At 44.0% G+C, this 20,549-nt stretch overlaps 1 protein-coding gene across 2 annotated transcripts in view; it reads left to right on the top strand.

Moving 5' to 3' along the window:
- crtc3 (CREB regulated transcription coactivator 3) overlaps window positions 1-19,975 on the top strand; it is a 41,084-nt gene extending 21,109 nt beyond the window's left edge. The window contains exons 5-15 of one of the 2 annotated variants that reach the window (XM_005746683.1): window positions 2,523-2,585; window positions 6,467-6,570; window positions 11,969-12,007; window positions 12,088-12,173; window positions 13,499-13,548; window positions 14,248-14,468; window positions 16,826-17,061; window positions 17,343-17,507; window positions 17,984-18,067; window positions 18,400-18,607; window positions 19,493-19,975. In XM_005746683.1, the coding sequence (XP_005746740.1) occupies window positions 2,523-2,585; window positions 6,467-6,570; window positions 11,969-12,007; window positions 12,088-12,173; window positions 13,499-13,548; window positions 14,248-14,468; window positions 16,826-17,061; window positions 17,343-17,507; window positions 17,984-18,067; window positions 18,400-18,607; window positions 19,493-19,698 (1,462 nt within the window). In that variant the 3' untranslated portion in view covers window positions 19,699-19,975. The remainder of the gene's footprint in view (window positions 1-2,522; window positions 2,586-6,466; window positions 6,571-11,968; window positions 12,008-12,087; window positions 12,174-13,498; window positions 13,549-14,247; window positions 14,469-16,825; window positions 17,062-17,342; window positions 17,508-17,983; window positions 18,068-18,399; window positions 18,608-19,492) is intronic. The other variant, XM_005746684.1, reaches the window with a different exon arrangement.
- Window positions 19,976-20,549: the final 574 nt, after the last annotated feature.

Here is a 20,549-nt window from a genome sequence, read left to right on the forward strand (position 1 = left end):
CTTAAATTTATTTTGGGCTACCAAAAACTGAAGAGTCCCTGCCCGAAGGGCTACCAGGGATTTTGAAATTTTGCGAGCCCTGCTCTTGTTTGTAGTGCTCCCAAAGTATTTTCATGTATTTAATAAAATCGATATTTGATGTCCCTGCATTGACATAGTATTGCCACCAAAAAGTCTCACTGAACATATTGTAATGTTCACTTTGAAGTTATTGCCCACATTAAAGTTGGAAAGAGGATGGGCAGCTTGCTAGCTTTGGAGCAATGCTAGCTTTGCAGTGTGCTCCACTGGTTTCCAGTCAGATCCACCCTGGATTTTTTTTAATATCCACTTTTAAAACACCAAGACAGTCGGCTTGAGACGTCACGTAGGGAACCCAGTCAGTGTTGTCACAGGTCTGCACTGGTGCCCTTTGAGAACCAGCCCACATTATGTCAGTTCTGAGAACTGATTGTTATGTAGCCACAGTAGCAGAGGTCGAATTCCTCAGAGAAAAAAGTCACAGCGGGCTCTCAGCTATATCTTAAGCCTAACTTGGACAGTGAGAGGAAACGTTAGCCTTCACACAGACAAAGTCCACTCAGAGATTCACTGCCCAGCAGGTTCGAACCCAGGCTCACACGTCGGGCAGATAAATTCTGTCTCCCTGTACTGAAAGTGAAGATGTGGCTAAACAGCTTGTTAACAAAGTGCCTGACGTCATTGTGTTTCTGTTGCTTTGATTTTTGGTTTTCCAACAATTTCTTTGATGGCAGCTGAAAAACAGGAGCATGTTGTTAATATATAACGCTAGTGGTGCAACAGATCAAATATCTCACAGATCAGATCAATTTTCGGATCAGCAAAAATGAGAAAAAAAAAAGACAAAAATTTGACTCGCCATTTACTCATTTAAGTATTTTTTGCCTATTAAAAAACATTAAATTCAAGACTCATTCCACGCACTTATATAAAAATAAATTAAGGTGCAATATGGACATTATGGACCATGCTGGGCATCCTCTGCACACGGTCATAAACAACCAGAGGAGTCTGTTCAGTGACAGGTTGCTTCTCCCAAAGTCAAGAACCAGCAGACTTAAAAACTCCTTTGTCCCACACGCCATCAAACTGGGAGGGGAAACGGGGACAGAGGAGGGGGGAACAAGTAAGCTGTAGTGCCTTTTCACTGTGCAATAGTTTTTGTTAATATCCAACGGTGTAATAGACTCACAATACTTGAAATGTGCCGATCCCTTGTATTCTTATTCCTGTTTATACTGTTTATCCCCTTTGTATTCTCTGTATTTATATATGTGTAAATATGGTATATTTCTGCTCACATTCTGCAACTTCTGTTGCAGAATTTCCTGGAGGAACCCACCCGAGGGATAAATAAAGTTTCATCTAATCTTATGTAATCTATAGGGCAGGGCTTTGTATCTACCACTCCGCTGTGATATAACAACGATATAATAACGGTCACGTAGCTTTCCGTTGCCCTGGAGGTCCACCCATTTGTAGTTAGGGCAGCAGAAGATGTCTGTGACAGTTCAGCCATAACTTTAAACTTTTCCTGCTCACACATGCTTGGAGCGATCTTGTCACTGAAGTGGACGCACAACAGGATATCATAGCGTGGCTCAAGCACGTTCATCACAGTTTAAACCCCTTGTTTTGCACAACAGAATACGGCCTCCCGTCTGCAGCTAAACACCCCAATACCCTCTGTAATAGCTTTAGCCCGGTCGGACTGGGCAGCAAAGGGCTGCTTAAATACCGCAAACTCCTCTGCTCCTCCACTCTACCGCTTGACAGACTGACCACCATACACATTTTTTTTTCTTTCTTCTTTTTCGAATCTTCGGATCACGTGCGTGCCGAACCGTGGAGTGGGATCGGTTCGGATTACGGATCAACCGTGATCCGTTGCACCACTATATAACGCTAAGAAAGCATTCCACAAACATCCCAGCCAGCATGACTGGAGGGAGGGTGGTCTAGTTTATTATTTATTTATTTTTAGTTTTTAGTTCTTTCCATCACAGTTTAGTATTTTTAGAAGAGTAGCTGTGCCAGTTGGAGAAAAACAAACTGTTACTACTTCCTTTTACGTAGAAGTCAGGACCCTTTTTGATGAGCGCTTTAGGACAAAATCCACTCAGTCAGCGTTCCCACTCCATCGTTTCAGGCTTTGACGACTCTGTTTCTCGTCGTTTCCTCAGAGTGCTGGTTGCACGTGTGAGAGGTTTATAAACCTAGCTTGCTTCTTGTCTTTGTCTTCATTTTTCCTTCCCATCAGTCTTCAGCCTGTTTTGAATTTATCCCCTCTTTCCATTTTCCTCCGAAATAAAGGACTTTTGTGCTGGGTCTTGAGTGTTTTCCGAGGTCTTTCTTCTTTCCATGTGTATGCCAATGCAAATATGTCACATTTTTTACAGGGATATTTTCTCCTCTTGCAGAACTTTAAGGCTGGAGCCAGGGGTCTCTGCTTTTACCCATTAAATGTGTCTGTCATGCTTTTCCTCTGTCTGTCTTCGAAGGGAACAGCAGCCATGGACTGAGGAAAAACGGCCGGGGTTTAGATTAATATCACAACTCAACAGGTGACCCCTTGACCCCATCCCTCTCTTTCTCAGTCTTTTTCCCCTCTTTCGCTCGGCCTGCCTTATCCCTCGCTTACAGTGGCAAACAATTCTGTTCTTTGTCTTTTTGCAATCAGTCTTGTCTACATCGTGTCCTGGTTTCTATCTGTTGTAAATCTCTGCCTGATTTGTAACATCTCAATAATCCCCTTCTTCTTTCTTCCTTTGAAGCACTGGAATAGAGGACCCGAGTCTCAGCTCCAGAGTCTTATCACTCATTTCTTTGTAGCTTTCCACTCCTGTTTTCAGTCTGTAACATTAGGTACTCACTAACCAGCTTTAGGACTCTTTGCAGTCTAACATCAAGGTCCCTTACTCACATTTTCTGACTCTCAGCCTTTTTACATCATCTCTGAAATGTTGTATTGTCTTTGGGTTCTCTGATTTTTCTGGAGTCAATTTGTGTTGGCGGCAGTTGCAGGAAAAGGTTGAGAACATGTTGGAATTAAAGCGAGTTCTGCATTGATTACTCATAAAATGTGGTCTGATCTTAATCTCTTTCACAGCTCTGGACCAACACAATGTGATCAAAGCAATAACAAACCAACAGCTGCACTGTACTCGATTGTTGCGGGGAGCAGCGGCTTCCTTAGCACCATTCTTCTTTACTGTTTGTCTGATTGGATTTCTTATTATAAGAGAACAGGATTAAAAACACACAAGTGGAATATGTAGAAAAGAATAAAATGGCACACATTGGAAAGTGCTTGAGTGCTTTCTACAAGTATTACCTCGCTGTGACCGTTGGCTTCTGTGAAACACCGAGTTGCAGCTCTCGAGGTACAGACTGGATGGGATATATGAAATATCTGCGCACATACACTCGTAAAATGGCACCAGATCAATTTTATACCATCTCCAATGTGGCGTTCCCATCTTCATTCAGTATGATATTTTTCCATAACCAACTTTGAGTATCAGCCTCCAGGTCATCACCACGGAGAATAGTTTGTCTAAAATACACATTTTTAGGTTTGCACCAGCGGATTATCAGAAAACAGTGTTTCTGTTACTATGACAACAACATTAAATTGGATCAATCAGTCAATCAACTTGTTTTTCTTTGGGGTTTTTTGGCAGATTGATCACGACGTGTTGGCAATCCGTCTGCATTTGTAAATGAGATGGCAGTTTTTTTGCACACCTTCACCAGTCTGAGAATAACTGTAACCAGCTGAAGCTGGATCACGATTGTTTGGAGACAGGTTGCCTCCCATTATGAGATTTGTGCGATTGCCTTGTGAATAAAAATGGTTGTCCAGACTGTGACACACTCTGTCTATGAATGAACACTTGGTTGCTGCAGTTGACCGCCAAATATGGAAATAAATTGCAAATATCCCAGTAGCAAGGACGTTGAAGTTTGTTTTTTAACGTATAAAAATGAGGACACTTACTCAATACTTTGATTTTATTTTAATTTTGTAAGTAAAAGGCAGCTTCAATGAGTCAGTTAACTGTAATAATGTCAGCTGTGAAAGGGTTTAAATCTGACTTAAAGACTGAACACACGACCACATTTGATGAGTACTGAGTGCAGAAGTCTGGATCTCCTACAACAGGGGAAAAATGAAAATGACATGTCTGAATTTTAAATGCTTTGAAGATAATTCAATGTTTTATTTTATTTTTTTCTAAATTTGCAATCAAAATGTTTGTAAATGCACCTGTTTGCTATGAATGGGGGCAGATCACAGAGTCTCCACCCTGTGCTTGTTTAACTGTTGTTTAAAGGCTATTTCCTAACTTAGAATGTATTACTGTGTGTAATGTGAATGTGTGTGTGAATGGGTGGATGACTGGATGTGTAAAGCACTTTGGGGTCCTTAGGGACCAGTAAAGTGCTATACAAATACAGGCCATTTACCATAAAGTCAGTGATCATTAGGACTGGGCGATATGACCCAAAATTCATATCTCGATGGCGATATACGATATATATCTCTCCATATTTCTTAAAGCCATAAAGTAAGAACAAAGAGAGAGCTCTTAGTCAAAGCTGTGTCCCAGATCTCACACAGACACTTTTATTAACATACAGCGCAAATGTACGTGCAAAAATTACTCAGAAATAAATTATCAGCATTTAATAATAATGCTCCATAAATAAAATAAACCAATGTTGTTTTTGTGCATAACAAAAAGCTCACAATTGTGCAGTCAAAATGTAAACTAAGAGATGCTGAGCATAATAACAAAGACAGATTTCACAGTTGCTCTGTTCCCAACTTCTACTGCGTGACTGACAGCCTGGAGTTTGAAATCCTCTTTGTAACCGTGTCTCTGAACAGGTGCCATTTATGGTCCTTATACACACACGGTACGGTAATATTACGTTGAAGCACAGTACTGTCACTCCGCGAGGCTCCTGCCTACGATAGCCGTAATGCTCCGACAATCCATCAAGCGGTGCGGCCTTGTAGCTTAGCAAAGTAAACGAAAACATTTTTCACAGAATTTTGAGCGCCATGTACCACAGAAAATCGGTCCGATATCAGTGAGCACAACCAGAATTCATACATAAGGCGTGCTGTCAATTTTTGAGAAAATTAAAGGACTTTAGGGCATGCAGCCCCCGTGCGTGGGGCTCCATGGCGTTAGCGCGTTAAAGCATTGCCGCCGTGCAGCCCCACGCACGGGGCGATCCGCGGTAACTCGTTAACGGAGATTTGCCACGTTAACGTCATTTTAATGAGATTAACGCTGCCAGGACTAAAGTAGTAATTTCCAAATGTTTTGTTTTTACCGACCAGCTCCTCTTTGATAGCTGCGTGTCCATCTAGTCGTTGCCTGCAGGTGAAGCGATGGGGGAGGCGGAGTAACGCAGCGTAGAGACAAAAGTGGACAAGAAGCAAACTTATAATCATAACGTGACATAGACGCTATCGATATAAACGATATTGTCACATCTCTTATCTCGTATAAAAATATATCGATGTATTGAAAAACTCGATGTATCGCCCAGCCCTAGTCATCATTATAATTGGCACAGTGAAGAAAATGGTCATTTTGATGTGTCTCTGTTATTTTATTTCAAACCACAGCACAGATTTATATTTACAGCCAAAGTGTGTAGATGCATTAGCTTCATTTCGATGTGCTCAATAATCAAACGTACTCGCCTGCCTCAGCCTACAGTAATGGATGGTACAAAGCAGACTTGGAATAAAATCTGGCAGCTTTAAAAGCTTAAACTGGATCAAGTATAAATGGTAAATGGCCTGTATTTGTATAACGCTTTACTAGTCCCTAATGACCCCAAAGCGCTCTACACATCCAGTCACCCACCCATTCACACACACATTCACAGTATAAGTGTGATTACAACACTTTTCTACATTGTGATGCACAAAAGCAGCTATTTAGGCTTAATGGAGCGCACTAAAGAAAGCTCTCAGCTGAAGCGCTGCAAGACGAAGATGCTGTGTGTGGGCTGGCTCATGTGTGTATGTTCAGAGATTGCTTCAAGTGAAAGGTGAACATATGTGTGTGAAATGTTGGATTGGGCATCTACCGCCAAGAAAAGCGCAGCTTCAAATCAAATAATCAGATGAAATTGGATTGTTATAACATTCATATTAATCTTAACCATTGCATGGAGTTCCCTGTGTCTCGTTCAGGGTTTAAGGTGATTATGTTACGATGTCCTGCTAAAGATTGAGCTGAGTGCTGTGAGGGTGTTTATGTGTAAGGTCAGCGGGAGCCTGCAGATGAATGTGGCCCATGTGCAGCCAGAGCAGGAATGATTCACTGACCTTACAGCCCTCAGAAACCTTCTGCCTCTGTCCAGGGTGCTGGAATACACACCATAATTTCTTCCTCCTCCTCTTCCTCCTACACAGAACCAACTCAGACTCTGCTCTTCATACAAGTGCTATGAACCCAAACCCTCAGGACCCATTTGGAATGCACCAGCAGATGGGTAGAGGACCCCCACAGCGCAATGGTGAGAGTATCATACGCAAACTCATTCAGAGAGCACTTTCTATGCGTCCCTTTTGACAGTGTTTCGTGTTGTAAGTTAGAATTTGACTTAAGAAGACCTGCAATTCATCTCCATCATTAAGACATGCCTTTAAGTTGCAAAATTAAAAAGACATTTGGAGTTTAAAGTAGTCTTATTCCTGTAAATATTACCTATGTTCACAGCAGTTACTTTGCTCTTATTGGCCATCAAAGAACCTGACATCATCAGGCCTCAGTTTGCCTGAAGAGAGACGCAAACAAACCAGAAAATGTCTCCTCTTCACTCCGTGGGTTTTGTGCGTCTGTGCTTCACCGTGAGTTTGTAACTTCTGTGCAGAGTGAGTCACCCGATTCACTTTAAGCTACAAGCAAACAAGATGGTGTTGCATTTGGTTGCACAGGTGTGATATGGAAGTACAGTGCTTAACAAATTTATGAGACCGTCTGTTGTAAAAATAGGAAAACACACTTTTGGAAAATATGTTTAAAACAAAATAATTTCCTTAACTCAATACACATGTTTAACAACATTATATTCTAGTATTAAAATATCATTTCGATGAAAGAACTTGCACATGCAGATGGTTTAACCATGACACAAACATAAAAATGGTTTTGTTGATTAGCAGTACTGTTCTGTTACGGTACCTGTGGTGTAAACCTGGACTAATACATTTGTTAAACTCTCTGTTTGAACATCTTTAAACTTCCCAGCTTTGTGTCTTAAAACACATACTCAGGCTCATTTGAAGCCACGGTCTCCCCCACCAGCTAATTTTAGTTCAAGCAGAATTTGTGAATTAACGTCTAACACAGCGCTGCTAAACAGGCCGGATTAGCATAATCCCACAACAGCTGAAAAGTGCCACAGGAAGTGGAAGGTTTTGCAGGTGATCTAAGAGTAAATCACCAATTTATGAGAAAAGACGTGACCGAGTCATTTCAGTAATGAGCAACACGGACAAAACTAACGACCGAGGAGAGGGGGCAGAAGGAGAATCGCTGTGTTTTTGGGTAAAATCTTCTGTCAGCCACTGAGAAATGCTGTTCTCCAAATCCTGACAGCTGAGATGGAGTGCAGGATTCATCCAGAGTGAGGCTGCTTTATATTCCCAACCAGAGGGCGGGATGTAAACCTGGAATCTGTCTTTAACAGCTGACCTGTCGGATGTGTAGAAAAACACAGAGCATTAGTCAGATTCTGACCGACTGTGTTTAAATGACTTGAGAAGTACACACTGTTGCCTATATGCGCCCCCTCTCTCTGACCTTTCAAATCAGCTCGGATGCATTAAAACAGCAGTGTTGAGGAGCAGAAATATGCAGGGCTTGGTTCAGAGGGAGCAGTCGTTAAAGACTGAAGGAATGGATCTTACAGCCTTGTGCTTGTTCTAACAATGATTGCTGCAATGACGGACACGGGGCTAAATGATGCCACAAACAGCAGCAGTGACCTCGTCCTCCTGCAAATCTGAGCAAGTCAGAAAGTCCAAGCTGAATTAATCAGCAGGTTCCATCGCTAACCTGTTTGTGTGCCTGCTTTTTGGTGCCAACAGAGGTTTTTATTCTGCCCTGAGCCACTTAATCAGGTCCTAAATCTAACAGGAACCATCACATGAAAGAATCTGAGGAATAACAGTGTGAAACACTCCACCAAAAGGCCAGGAAACAGTCCAGCGAGACTAATTACAACCCACTCGTGGATTTAGCCTCAAAAACTTAGCCAATGTGTTACACTTCAGAGTAGAAAGCTGGATCACTGCAATACAGAGCTGATGTGTTTTAGTCTATAGAGTAAGCAGACCGCTCCTATACTGGGCTCATTTCATTGTAATCATGCTAGTTTATGATGTTTGTGTTTCTGTTCCCCTGGTCATTTATTAACAGAGAACACAGTCCAACCAGCTGCATTTCAGGCCAGTAAGCCACTCTAGGCTCAGTTACACAACTCACCATCAGCCCTTTGTGGTTTAAAACAGTCTGTTTATACGTCTGTAGCTGAGCCAAAGAGAGAGAGTCGACTCAGAGTCAAAGAGCTGATCGTCCTCCTCTCTGCACTTGTTAGTCCTTCACTTTGTGCTTCTTTGTTATCTCAGTGCTGATGAAGTGTGGAACAGAAGTGCTCCTGCAGTGGATTCCTACTCCTTCTGTTTAGACAACACATTCAAACAGGATATTGCCTCAAGATCTAACCCAAGAAAGAGCTTCATTTATGCACACAGGGTTGCTTTTGCCTGTATGTTAGTTCCAGCTCGCATGCACTGATGGGAGTGGCTACCCGTGGATCCTAGATGGACGTAGCCACTGTGACCCATTAGTTTTTGTGTTTATAGCATATTGGCCGTTGATCAGTGGGTGGAGTACTGAGTTACCAACTGTTGTTAGCAAACTGCATCCATGAAGTGGACACACAGCACACTGAGTAAAATATTACAGCCTTACGCACCAAACCTGAAGCACAGACTTCTTGGATGGTCTGTGCTGCATTTCAGCTGTAACGTTTGCTCGTCTGTTAACGTGCTCCAAAATGCACAAACAGCACCCCAGAGGTCCAGTTCAGCGACTCCAGTTAATGGAGGTGAGGCCCAGCATGCAGCTATGGGACTACAGCTGTCAGCACACCCCGTACTTAAACAAAATCCAAACAGGTGTGCTATGAAGGGAGAAATTACCCAAGAAGACCAAAATAGCTAGGCGGTAATTTTTTTTTTTTTTTTTAATAATGAAAAAAAAAAGAGGTATTTAAAATGAAACCTTAACATTAAAGCCTCATTTGGCCATTAGAGGAGCTGCAGCTTGAGACTCCATCAGTCAGAAGGTTTCTTTAGTCTCCCATCATTGGAATTGTTAAGAGGCTCAAACCACTGAAGGATTTATGTCTATAAATGAATGTGTAGTTATGATAATGTCCGTTGACAATAGTTTAAGTAGTTAAACTTTATTCGGTGCATTTATGTCAAACTGATAAATCATTAACTGTATCTGCAAAGAGCTAATTCTGTTTCTCCAACATGAACTAAGAAGTCTGCAGTGCAGTCTGCGCTCACAGCCTGTTGTAAATGTAAAATACATGTTGCACATGACCCACAGGCTCTGTGTCGTTTCCTCTGAAAGAGGCCTTGAGATGGAGCAGCCTGGTGTCACGGCCTCCTGCACGAGCGCACAGAGCTGTGAGGCTCCAGGGCCTCGTTGACACCTCTCAAGGCTTCGGCGGACTTAGAGTGGTGTTAAGCCCTGGCTGATTAAAGAAGCATCTAACTAGAAATTACAGCTATGAGTCACACTGGAGGAATAGGTGGAAACACTTTGGACAGATCAGTTCAGCTGCAGTCTCTAATCGTGAGATTTCGTTTCTGTTGTTGTCAGTAGAAAAGGAGCAGTCTGTGCAGCTGACAGGGCTCTGATTGCTGCTATGCTGTGGCAGTAGACACTAGTGTTTTTTCTTAATCCTGAGCATTTACAACACCCATACTGAGAGCATTGCACGGCCTGATCCGAGCCAGGGACACCAGCCCAACCATTTTCCATGCCAGTTGTCCCGTTTCCGTCCTAGTTGCAGCATTGAGCTACGGGGACTCGACAACCTTTAAAGGGGAAATGTAGCGATGCCAGACGCTTGTCTTGTCTCATTGCTCCATCTGAATGCTGTCTCTCAATTTGAATGGGCCTCAGAGAGAATGAGAGCACGGAAGGAGTCGGGCTGTGGAGATCCTGAAAAGTCTTTGGAAACATCTGTCCTCAAAGCAAATTACAATTATACTTTAAAGGTTTTATTGGATTTATGCTTCACACTACATGCACTGATATGGTCTAAATCCAATGAAACCAAAACACTTCTGACTTGTTCCAAAGGTTGATTCTGGACGTTTTCAGTGGGAGAAACGTTTCATCATCAGGTGACTTCTTCAGTCTCAGCTGACTGCAGGTTTCCCCAACATGATAAACACTACGTTTGCACAATGACTGAAAGTAGCACCACTGAGGGAACGATGGAGGTCAGTTCCTTGATCATTAATATGCAGATTATTATAGCCATTGATCAACAACCACCGATCAACGTCCATGAGTACCTGAGACCTGGGCTGCAATCACAGCATTATAAGCCTGTGAAAGATGAGTGACAAACACTTCTCCCACTCCCACTATGTCCAGATGAACAGAATCAACCTTTAGGGATTTACTTCAATCAATCAATCAAAATGTATTTATATAGCACATTTTTAAGACCGAAGTACACCAAAGTTCTTTCCATTAAAATCGCAGTACAAATAAAATCACAATAAAATATAAATTACAAATATATAAAATAAGATAATTACATAATCTAAATACAGAGCCAGATGTAAATTACCCTAATTCGCCTTAAATGCCAGATCAAACAAATAAGTTTTTAAACATGATTTAAAAGACTGAATCGAATCTGACGCACGAATATGAAGAGGAAGAGTATTCCATAGCCTGGGTGCAGCAACGGCAAAGGCACGGTCTCCTCTGGTCTTCAGCCGAGACCTAGGTTGCACCAAGAGCAGTTGGCCCGATGATCTTAGTACTTACCTGGATGATTGAGCACTTCTAACCTGTGGTCACAGGTTTGTGGAGCCTTTGTGTTCTGTGGATTTCAGATGCTGCCTCCATGTATTAGACCAGTGCATCCCATTGGAAGCTGGTGCAGTTTGGAGGCAAAGTCAGTGCCTTGGGCTCTTGATTGTGTTGCTTGAGCTCTGCCTGAGCAGTTGCTCTGGTGTAGTGGGGGGCATAAACCTGCCGGGGCGAGCCGGCTTCAATTTGGGAAGTGTCTGTGCCAAAGTAGCATTGACATGAATTCCAGATTTTCAGCCCTTAAACTTCTATAATAGCAGTCGTAAAAAAATGACCTAAACTCAAGTTTGATGCATGATGAGCTCTGAAGGAGAAAACGAGAGAAACAAAAACGATTTTCCTAATAAGCAACAGAAGTGTTTCACAGGAAGTGGTGTTGCCCACACGATGACTTGGGCAGAGAAAAGAGAAACGCTGGGTGGACGAGACACAGGCATGTGGATCTGCTGTTAAGTCTGGAGGAGTAGAAAGCATCTTTGAGGCATGAGAAAACAACAGTCGTCTCCCAACTTTTCTTCGCCCTCTCTGATTAATAACACGATGCCAGATGCCCAGCTGTTGTTGTTGAAACTGCACAGTAATTGCAGAATGCCAGAGGGCCTGTTACTGTCAGAGAGGCTAATGAGAGCATCAGGCGTGCTGGGATTATTCAAACAGCTGGTTAATATAGAATATCCTCTAACGTTCCTCCGCCTTTGTTTTCTGTGTCTTTCTTCGTCGATCACGCCACTCGCACTCTGCTTCCTGTTTGTTTGCTTCTGATGGAGGCTGGTGTGCAGCGAGTGTAAATGAGGCCGAGGTGGACGGCTCAGGAGACGGTGAGTTGCACCACATTGCACCATATTATACTTGACATTAGGAAACATGTGTGAATGAACGTGCACCTTTCTCTCTGCAGTCTTCTCCTTCCCCACCATCCCTAACGAGGAGAACCTCATAGGTGTCAGTAAGCCGCTACCCAAGCAGCTGTGGCAGGCCAAGAAGGTGAGAAGTTTGCTCTCTTTTTACATCACTGACCACAGGCTGGCTTCATCCCTGCACATCTGGTTGCATTCTTTCTATGCTGATAGAAACAAACTTGAAAATGGGACCAACAGCATTTGTCTGTGGCAGCGTAGGCGATCGTGACACCGTGGATTCCTGCTGTGGCTCAGGAGAGACTGCAGGCCAAACCAGTCCTTCCTGTCTGATCGTTAGCACCCAGAAATGTGAGAGGCAAATATACGGAATCGGGAATGTTGAAATTCACAAAGGAACAAGAAATGATTTAAATACACAGAGAGTATGGTGGTCTTTCTAACCCCTCGAGTCACCAGCTGCACATTTGCACATAACAGTTGCATGCGTGACATTTACTTTTGCACACTGTGTGTGTTTTAAACGTGGACCTTCAGTCAGAACACTGTCTGTCTGATCACAGCATTCTCAAATGTTATGACCACCCATTGCTCAGTGATTAATGTCCCCATTCTTTTTGCTCAATTCTTGGTATTCAGGGGGATTTCTGCTCATTATTGGATGAATACGCTGTGCTGATGCAAAGAGCCGCTCTCAGCACAGATGCTCTGGTTTTGATGCCTGAGCGATCCTTATTTTACTGCTTTTATTCTCTAAGTGTTTGTTGAAATCATTTCTCTGGAATAGCAACATGTGCACGAGCAATAAGCGGTAGTAGAAAAGTGAAATAATGGTGAGCGTTTTCTGCTGCCTGGCGGTAGTGTTCGTGTTTTTAACTTGTGCACATGCATGTGTGTTTAAGTGTTCATCATTTCCAAGATGCAGTTTCTAAACAAAGTTCTTCATCGCTGCTCGTCAAGTGCAGCCTATAAATGGTTTGATGCTCCCTTTGGTGGTGCACGGCCCACAGAGTGGCTGGGAAGTAAAGAAGCCACAGTTTAGCACATCTTGACACCGCTGCAGGACTTTTTCTCCTCTTCCTCTCTCTCATGGCAGTTCTGTTTCAACCTCTAATTGAAGCTGTAAATGCTGTGAACATGCTCTGACATGAACGGGAGGCTCCAACATCTCCATGTTGTTAACATTTTAAATGTTGCCTAATTGCTGATCTTTCATGCTCAGTCAAACGCGCACCGCGTGGCCTAGCCCTGACTGCAGTCACTGGCTGCTGTTGCGTTGCCTTTTTTTTTAGCACACTAGGTTGTCTTTGATGCAACCTTGAAATAATTTTAGCATAAAATCAAAATGCAGAATTGTTGTTTCAAGAAGTGTAAATGCATGTTCAGGGTTTTCGTTGCTTTATGTCTCAGTTATGTTTTGCGTGTATCATAGTTTTCCTGTTTCTGTTTCAGGTCCAGTCTCTGGCCTCAAGGCCTAAATCCTGTGAAGTGCCTGGAATCAAGTGAGTCTGAGCAGGGTCACTGTGTGTGTTTTCTGCTGTTTCCCTGTGGTCATAACTGACCTGCTGTGGGTGTTTTCCATGGGCAGTAACAACTGCAGCTGATCTAAGGAAACAAAGGAATGCTAGAAATGAAATGCCACGCATTCCCACTGCTTCAAACAGGACGTCCTTTACACCTTTAACCTTTAGAAGTAAGAGGAAGAGTGTTGTTACGACAATCACATGCCATTGGCATTGTTTAACCGTGTTTTGTTGACACTATTTTCCTTCCACCACAAACGACCTCCGGTGTCGTGAATCTCCATTTTTGCCAGGAATGTATTAGCAGCAGCCTTGTGGTACCGTGTGAGACAGCTCTGACCTATAGCTTCTCTTTTCATGATACAGAATGCAGTAACAGCTTCTGCAGAGCGTTCATAGACTTGCCCCAGTTGAACATGGAAATAAGAAAGGCAGAACACTGAGTACCAGGTGCCGAGCTGCTCTGTTTATGGAGGCGAGCATTTGCTTTATAGTCTGGGGACAGACGAGGCACAGTTGCTGCCCATATGCTATTATTTGGAAATAATTGAAGAAGCAGAGAGTGGGTGGGGAACAGAAGAGAGTGCTTTTCAATTAGTCGCGTTCGTTACTTTAATCCGAATGGTTTGTGGTCAGCGGCGCGGTGTTGAATCAGTGTTCTGTCTGCCTTTCCTACAGCATATTCCCGTCTCCAGAGCAGAACCCCGGGCTGTCCCACTACCAGGGCTCGTTGAGTACCGGGGGCTCCCTGCCAGACCTCAGCAACCTGCAGTTTCCCTCCCCGCTCTCCACGCCGCTGGACCCTGACGACAACATCGGGTACCCCAACATCAGCGGGGGCAGCAGCACCGGAAACCTGCCAGCTGCAATGATGCACCTGGGCATCGGCAACTCACAAGGTTGTGTGTGTGTGTGTGTGTGTGTGTGCAGGGGTGGATCTAGAGAAATTTTCTTAGGGTGGCATGAGGGTGACAAAGAAATCAAATGGGGTGGCAAAATCAAACCCCCTTTTTTCCCCCAAACACATATGCAGGTGGTTAAATATGGTTAAAATGATTCAAATGCAGTAAGAATACATGTTTTTCATATAAATATAGTCTACAACTTAATTATTGTCTGTAGCCCACATAATTACACACTTTAGTTACATAAAACATGTGAGTTTTGATGTTATGTACCGTATAACCTGTATAATAAATAAATATGCAGCCCAATAAGTATAAAAAGCTACACAACATGGGGCGGTTCATTTACAAACACAAGTCTGACTTAAGTTTCACACTGTTTTTTGTCAGAAAACAATCACATTGTTACATGTTAAATTACACAAAATGTCAGAAATCTGCACTGTCATGAACAAAAATTTAAACCTAATTTTTCATGATTTGTTGGATTAACCCTCTGAGGTCTGAAATACAACCGGCCATTTTTGACTCCTTTTGAGTTTACGTTTGTATTTCACCCTCAGATTGTTTCATTTTATTTTTCCCCTTTGCCTGGTTTGGTTTCATTCTTTTCAGCTCAACAGCATGTAGTTGTTTTTTTACTGACATACTGCATTAGTATTACTATTACTATTAATAGTTCCATTACTGATCTGAAATCACACAAAGAACTTAAAATCTTAGTAGTATTTTTTACTGTAAAAAAACACAGACATGCAAAAGACAGAACCGCACAGGGATAAACCTGCAGGCCTGACAACAGCAGGTGTATCACTCCTACTTAGTGACAGTGTTTACATTGCAAATGTGCCTTTGTGACATTCATTAGTGCCCTCACTGACACACAAAACAAAACGACTACACAACAGAACAACTACACAAGACATGTTATAATTTGACGGTGACTTGCGACTAACCCTAACCCTACCCCCACCCATAACCATAACCTTACGAAGCATTCCGGATGGGTGAGAGAAAAAGAAGTTAATTCAGCGTTGGTGTTGTGCGCATGCGCCGCTTCTGCGCAGAAACATTGGGTAGGATGTTTTTTCAGGTAGGATGGATTCCCAGAACACCGTTACCGTCACTCCCCAATAAAAAACAAAAAAAACAAAGTTTTTTTAATATGCAAGTCATTATGGGAGTTTATTTAAAAAAATACAAAGCTTTATTTCTGTAAAAAAACAAAAATAATCGCAAATTAGCAGCTGTTTGTGCAGTAGTGGTCACTGTGGAGCACCCGTGCCTCTCTTGCGCCTGTCGTAGCCATGGTGCTGAATCAACAGTCCACATGTGATAAAGACTCATTTTGACCACGTGGAAATGAGTAAATTACAAACAAATACTTGTTTACACACAAACACAGGACACACACACCAGGGGAAACCTCACAGATACCTGGGTGCCTGCCTCCCCTTCTGTTGCTCCTCTTGCCTGATAGCCCAAACTCAAAGTGCCCCCCCCCCCTTTCATCTCATGACATCACCGCGGACAATCTCTGGCCTGCACACCTCAAACATGTCTGGGACGTTCCAATAATATTGAGCTGTGACCGATCCAAGACCAAAGATGTGAGTCTGCCTGAATTATTCATAAAACACATCACAGCAGTGATTCTGTGGGAGCTCAGTTTAACACAACACTGCTGCTTCCACATGTCCTTGCAACATTTAGTTGTGGCATACTTGGAGTGAGTAACATGTGCTTTTGATAGATTTTTCTTTGACTTTTAGGACTTTACGCTGAAACAGTCTGGACAGGTGAATAACAGTGCTGATGGGGAAAATACATGAATTTGGGGCTTGAACTGTCCCTTTAACTTAGGAAGCCGAGCTCCGGCACTTTGAGCGAGCTCCAGCTCCATGTCTCTGCCAGCCATACGTTGTTAGTAACTCATTAAAGGCTCTCTCTGTCTCAGAGCTCCCACTGTGAACTCTGCTGCCTGGTCACGCCCATAAATGTCTGTGTATGTTGCGTGTGCGCGTGTGTGTTTGGGCTCCCATGTCGGATACAGTTCAGCTTGGCCGAACACCAAAGTGACAGAGAAACTTTGACCCTCTTTCGGTTCGCTACAAACAGCCCTTTTCTTTCCCCTCAGTTTCCCTCTGTCCTCTCATTTTCCTTTCCTCTGCTCGCCATCGTTCTCTCCCTTCCCAGTCACACAATAAAGTCTAGTGTTGTGAGTCGGGGCCTGGAGAGTATTCTGGAAAAAAGTACATCAGCAGTACCACATACTCTCCTCGTTTACACCGTGCTGGGTCTGAAGCTCGTGTGATTGAGTCCCTGTGTTGCTGTGCTTTCTCTCCCTGCAGGTCTCTCCTCCTCTTTGAGCAACCCTTCAATCCAGGCTTCCCTCAACAACTGTCAGCTGCAGTCTTCGCTCAGCAATCCCTCCATCAACTCGTCCCTGCGCCTGTCCAGCAACTCCCCCCGGCGAAGGCCAGCTCCCATCAGCCCCCTCACCCTGTCTCCTGGGGCCGAGCAGCGCAGGGGTCTGGCCAAGCAGCTGTCTCCGACCATGTCGCCCTCGCTGTCCCCCATCACGCAGGTACACTCACCTCACACACAGGTTTCCCCTGATGAGAGGGAAACACCAGAAAAAGGAGTTATTTCACTGTGTGAACGACTGCTGTCACAAAGAAGGATCCAAAATTCAACGTACGCATAACAAAGCAAAGCATTTCCTCCAAGTTACTCATTTACATCGCAGAAAACACGCTGGTGTCATTGTTCAGAGTAATGAAGTAATGACACTACAGTCAGACTGAATTAGCTTCAGGTCTTTATTGGACTTTAGTGACTCCTGCTGGGTTTCTCTGTTGTGGATAGGGAGTTGCTTTGGATACCAGCAATATGCCAAGGGAGCCTCCGCCGCCCTATCCGCTCTACCAACAACCCCAGCATGTAGTGGACCAGGGCCGCCAACGCCAGCAGCAGCAGCAGCAGCCCGTCTCTCCGCTTCAGAGCATTCCACTAGACTTCAACACGAGCCAAGTGAGTGAAGAGCGTCTTTGTCTGTCTGTGTGTGTCTGTGTGTGTGCAGAATGGTTAGCATGCACACGCGGGGACACACAGTCATGTCACTAAACAACAGTGTTTGCAGCGTATTATTGATTTTCATACATTTTTGCTTCAGCATTTGAACTGTAACAGACAAGGCTGAGCCTTTATATCTTATTATGGAGTCTGAACAACAAACAAGCCAGTGCAACACTGAGGCTGTAGTTGGATTTGTCAGTCAGCACTTCATATGCGATCATTTTTATGCAGATGTGTTCAGAAGCAGACACACAAAGCCTCCTTTAGTTTCATTCTGTTTTAGCTTTTTGTCCTTTCCTGTGGTTACGGTTAAAGTGACTGAAGCAACATTATATGTAATAATAATAAAGTCTGATATGTTTTGGCAGCACACGTCATCACGAATGAAATGAACTGATTTCCTTCTCATTGTAATGTTTTCTCCCTGATAGCCCAACAATTTGGCAGCTCTCTTCAGCGACCCGTTCATGGAGCCGCAGTTCTGTAATCGCCAGAACAAGATGGTCCCCTATCAGGTGACCACTGTTAAACCTGCAGATGTGCTATGAGAACCTCGAGTGTTTGGTTATTGACACACAGATTCCAGTGTCTGTAATTGTTAAAAGATTGAAATATCTTCTGGGAACATTTTTCCTAAACAAAATCCTGCAGACTGTATGTGTGAAACCTCAAACAAAGATCAAACCAACAGTAAAGTGAGTGCAGTGTTGACAGGACAGATCAGGAGGATGTGACGTTTTTCTTGTGCTGAGAAAACGTGCTACATGGTACAGTCTGCCAGGGTGAATGTGACACCATCTCAGCTCCTTGATTCTTTCTGTTTTTCTCTCCACCTTCTGCCTGCTAGTTGGATCAGTTCGGTCTGTTGGAAAACACAATGAGCTCCACAGCAGGGGGGTCTTGCTTCGATCCGTCGTCCGCCTCCCTCTATTACTCGCAGGCTGCTCAGTCAGGGATGGGTGGCAGCCACAGCAGCCTGCAGGACCAGATGCACATGAGGTCCAATATGTTGTACTCAAACTGCAGCGGAGGACTGCCCAACATCATACTGACTGGTGAGTCTGACGGGGAGAGAGCCGCTGTCATGTCTGGATTAAAAAAAATAAACATGCGAGTATGTAAAACAAACCGAACAGTCAGTGTTTTCCTGACACGCTGGACTGTTTGGATATCCTGGTGCAGGAATCTGAGCCAGTTACACAGCCCTGTTTTTGTCACCCTTACTGTTTGCTATGATGTCACATTGTTATTAGTCTTACTTTTGTTGCTGTTGCTGTTAGTTTGAGTTAACAGCAGTCAGTGACTTTGGCACAGGGAGTCCTCACCAGGCTGCCTGCTGTTCGATTGGATGCGGTGCCACATTTTGGTGCTACTGTTTTCAAACAAAGTCAACATCTGGCTCATTCACGTTAGCAGAGCTAGCTTCGTCTGTCAGGACGGTCCAGCTGAGAGCTCCTCTGCTGGTCACAAGTTGTTTTACTGCACCTCCCGTTTTCCATCTGTCTTTACTGCTTTCGGTGGATCACGGAGCCCCTCCCATCTGTTAACCTGTCTCTGGCTTGCTAACATGAGCCACTGGCCTGTGCAGTTATGGGTGTTAGAAATCACCTGTTTCACAGGATGTTGTGTATTATGATGTTTGCCGTGTTGCAGAGAGCTGGTGGATGTTGAGCTAATGCGGCGCAGCCTCAGACAGCTGCAGTGATTGTGCTGAACTGCAGTGACATTAGTAAATGTCACGCAGCGGCGACCTCGAATTTTCAATGTTCATTGAAAGCAAAGAATAGGAGAGCGCCGTGCTGACGTTTCTCACTGAAGGGAGATGAACTCACTTTCATGTACGTGACTTTTACCTGTGCTGCTCTTGTGCTTTTTTTTAAATTTCTTTTTGGTCTAAGAAGCAAAAAGATCATTGGGCGTTACCTGCTTCTCTCTCTCAGATGACTCCAACCCCAGTCTGTCCAAGGACATCAGCAGTGCGCTCTCCACGGTGCCCGAATGTTTTGACTCAGAGGTAGGCTTCCCGTTGGAGGACGAGCTGCGCATCGAGCCCCTCAGCCTGGACGGACTGAGCATGCTCAGTGATCCCGACATGGTGCTGCCGGACCCGTCTGTGGAGGATACTTTCCGCAGTGACAGACTCTGAATGTGAAGAGCACCACATGTCTAAAGAAACACACTCACACACACACACACAGATTTGCAGTGTATAGTGTACAAATCTGAATCTGCATGCAAACAATCCATGTAGGGCCACTGTGCATGCATCCACTGCCACTAAGATTCATGAAATGTGAAACACGCCCACACGGTCATGCCCACTTCGGAAGAAGGAGACTTGTGAACAGACACTGTTTATGCCTGCTCTGAGCAACGTTCCCCTCATGCACGCTTGAGCCCCCCCGCCCTAACACACACACACACACACACACACACACACACACACACACACACACACACACACACACACAGCCCCTCCCGTCTCCACACTCAAAACCTCGAGGACGTCCGACAGGAGCTCGAGTGCTCCCGTCCTTTCACTCATCACCAGCTCACAACACCCTACCCCCACCCCACTCTGCGCCAATCACCATGGTTACGCACCATAGCAACCCCGCCGCTGCTCCAAAAGGCGACGCGAACGCCAGCACGCAATTTACGTTTCTTCAAACGTACGAGTGGAGCTGCGATGAAGTCGAACACCTGCACGACTTTGTTCTGCAGTGAAGTCAGCCGTGGCTGCTTGAACAACAGAAGTGCAGCTCACAGGGATTTGAGCGTCAGATGATTTTGAGATGTTTGCCACAGATTTGTGAATACACGCTTACACACTCGTATACAAGCCTCAGCATCAGTGTGACTAGAATGTATTTACCCACTCGACAAAAAGGGCAAACTGTTTACAAAGAGGACATTTTGATATTGCTACTAAAAAGTTTAGATTTGTGAATTTTCTATCGGAGAAGTCAGATTCTGAGACGTTTTGTTTATTTGCAT

The sequence above is a fragment of the Pundamilia nyererei genome, unplaced genomic scaffold (genome assembly GCF_000239375.1).
Source record: "Pundamilia nyererei isolate P.nyererei 1_Seehausen unplaced genomic scaffold, PunNye1.0 scaffold00181, whole genome shotgun sequence".
Lineage (NCBI taxonomy): Eukaryota > Metazoa > Chordata > Actinopteri > Cichliformes > Cichlidae > Pundamilia > Pundamilia nyererei.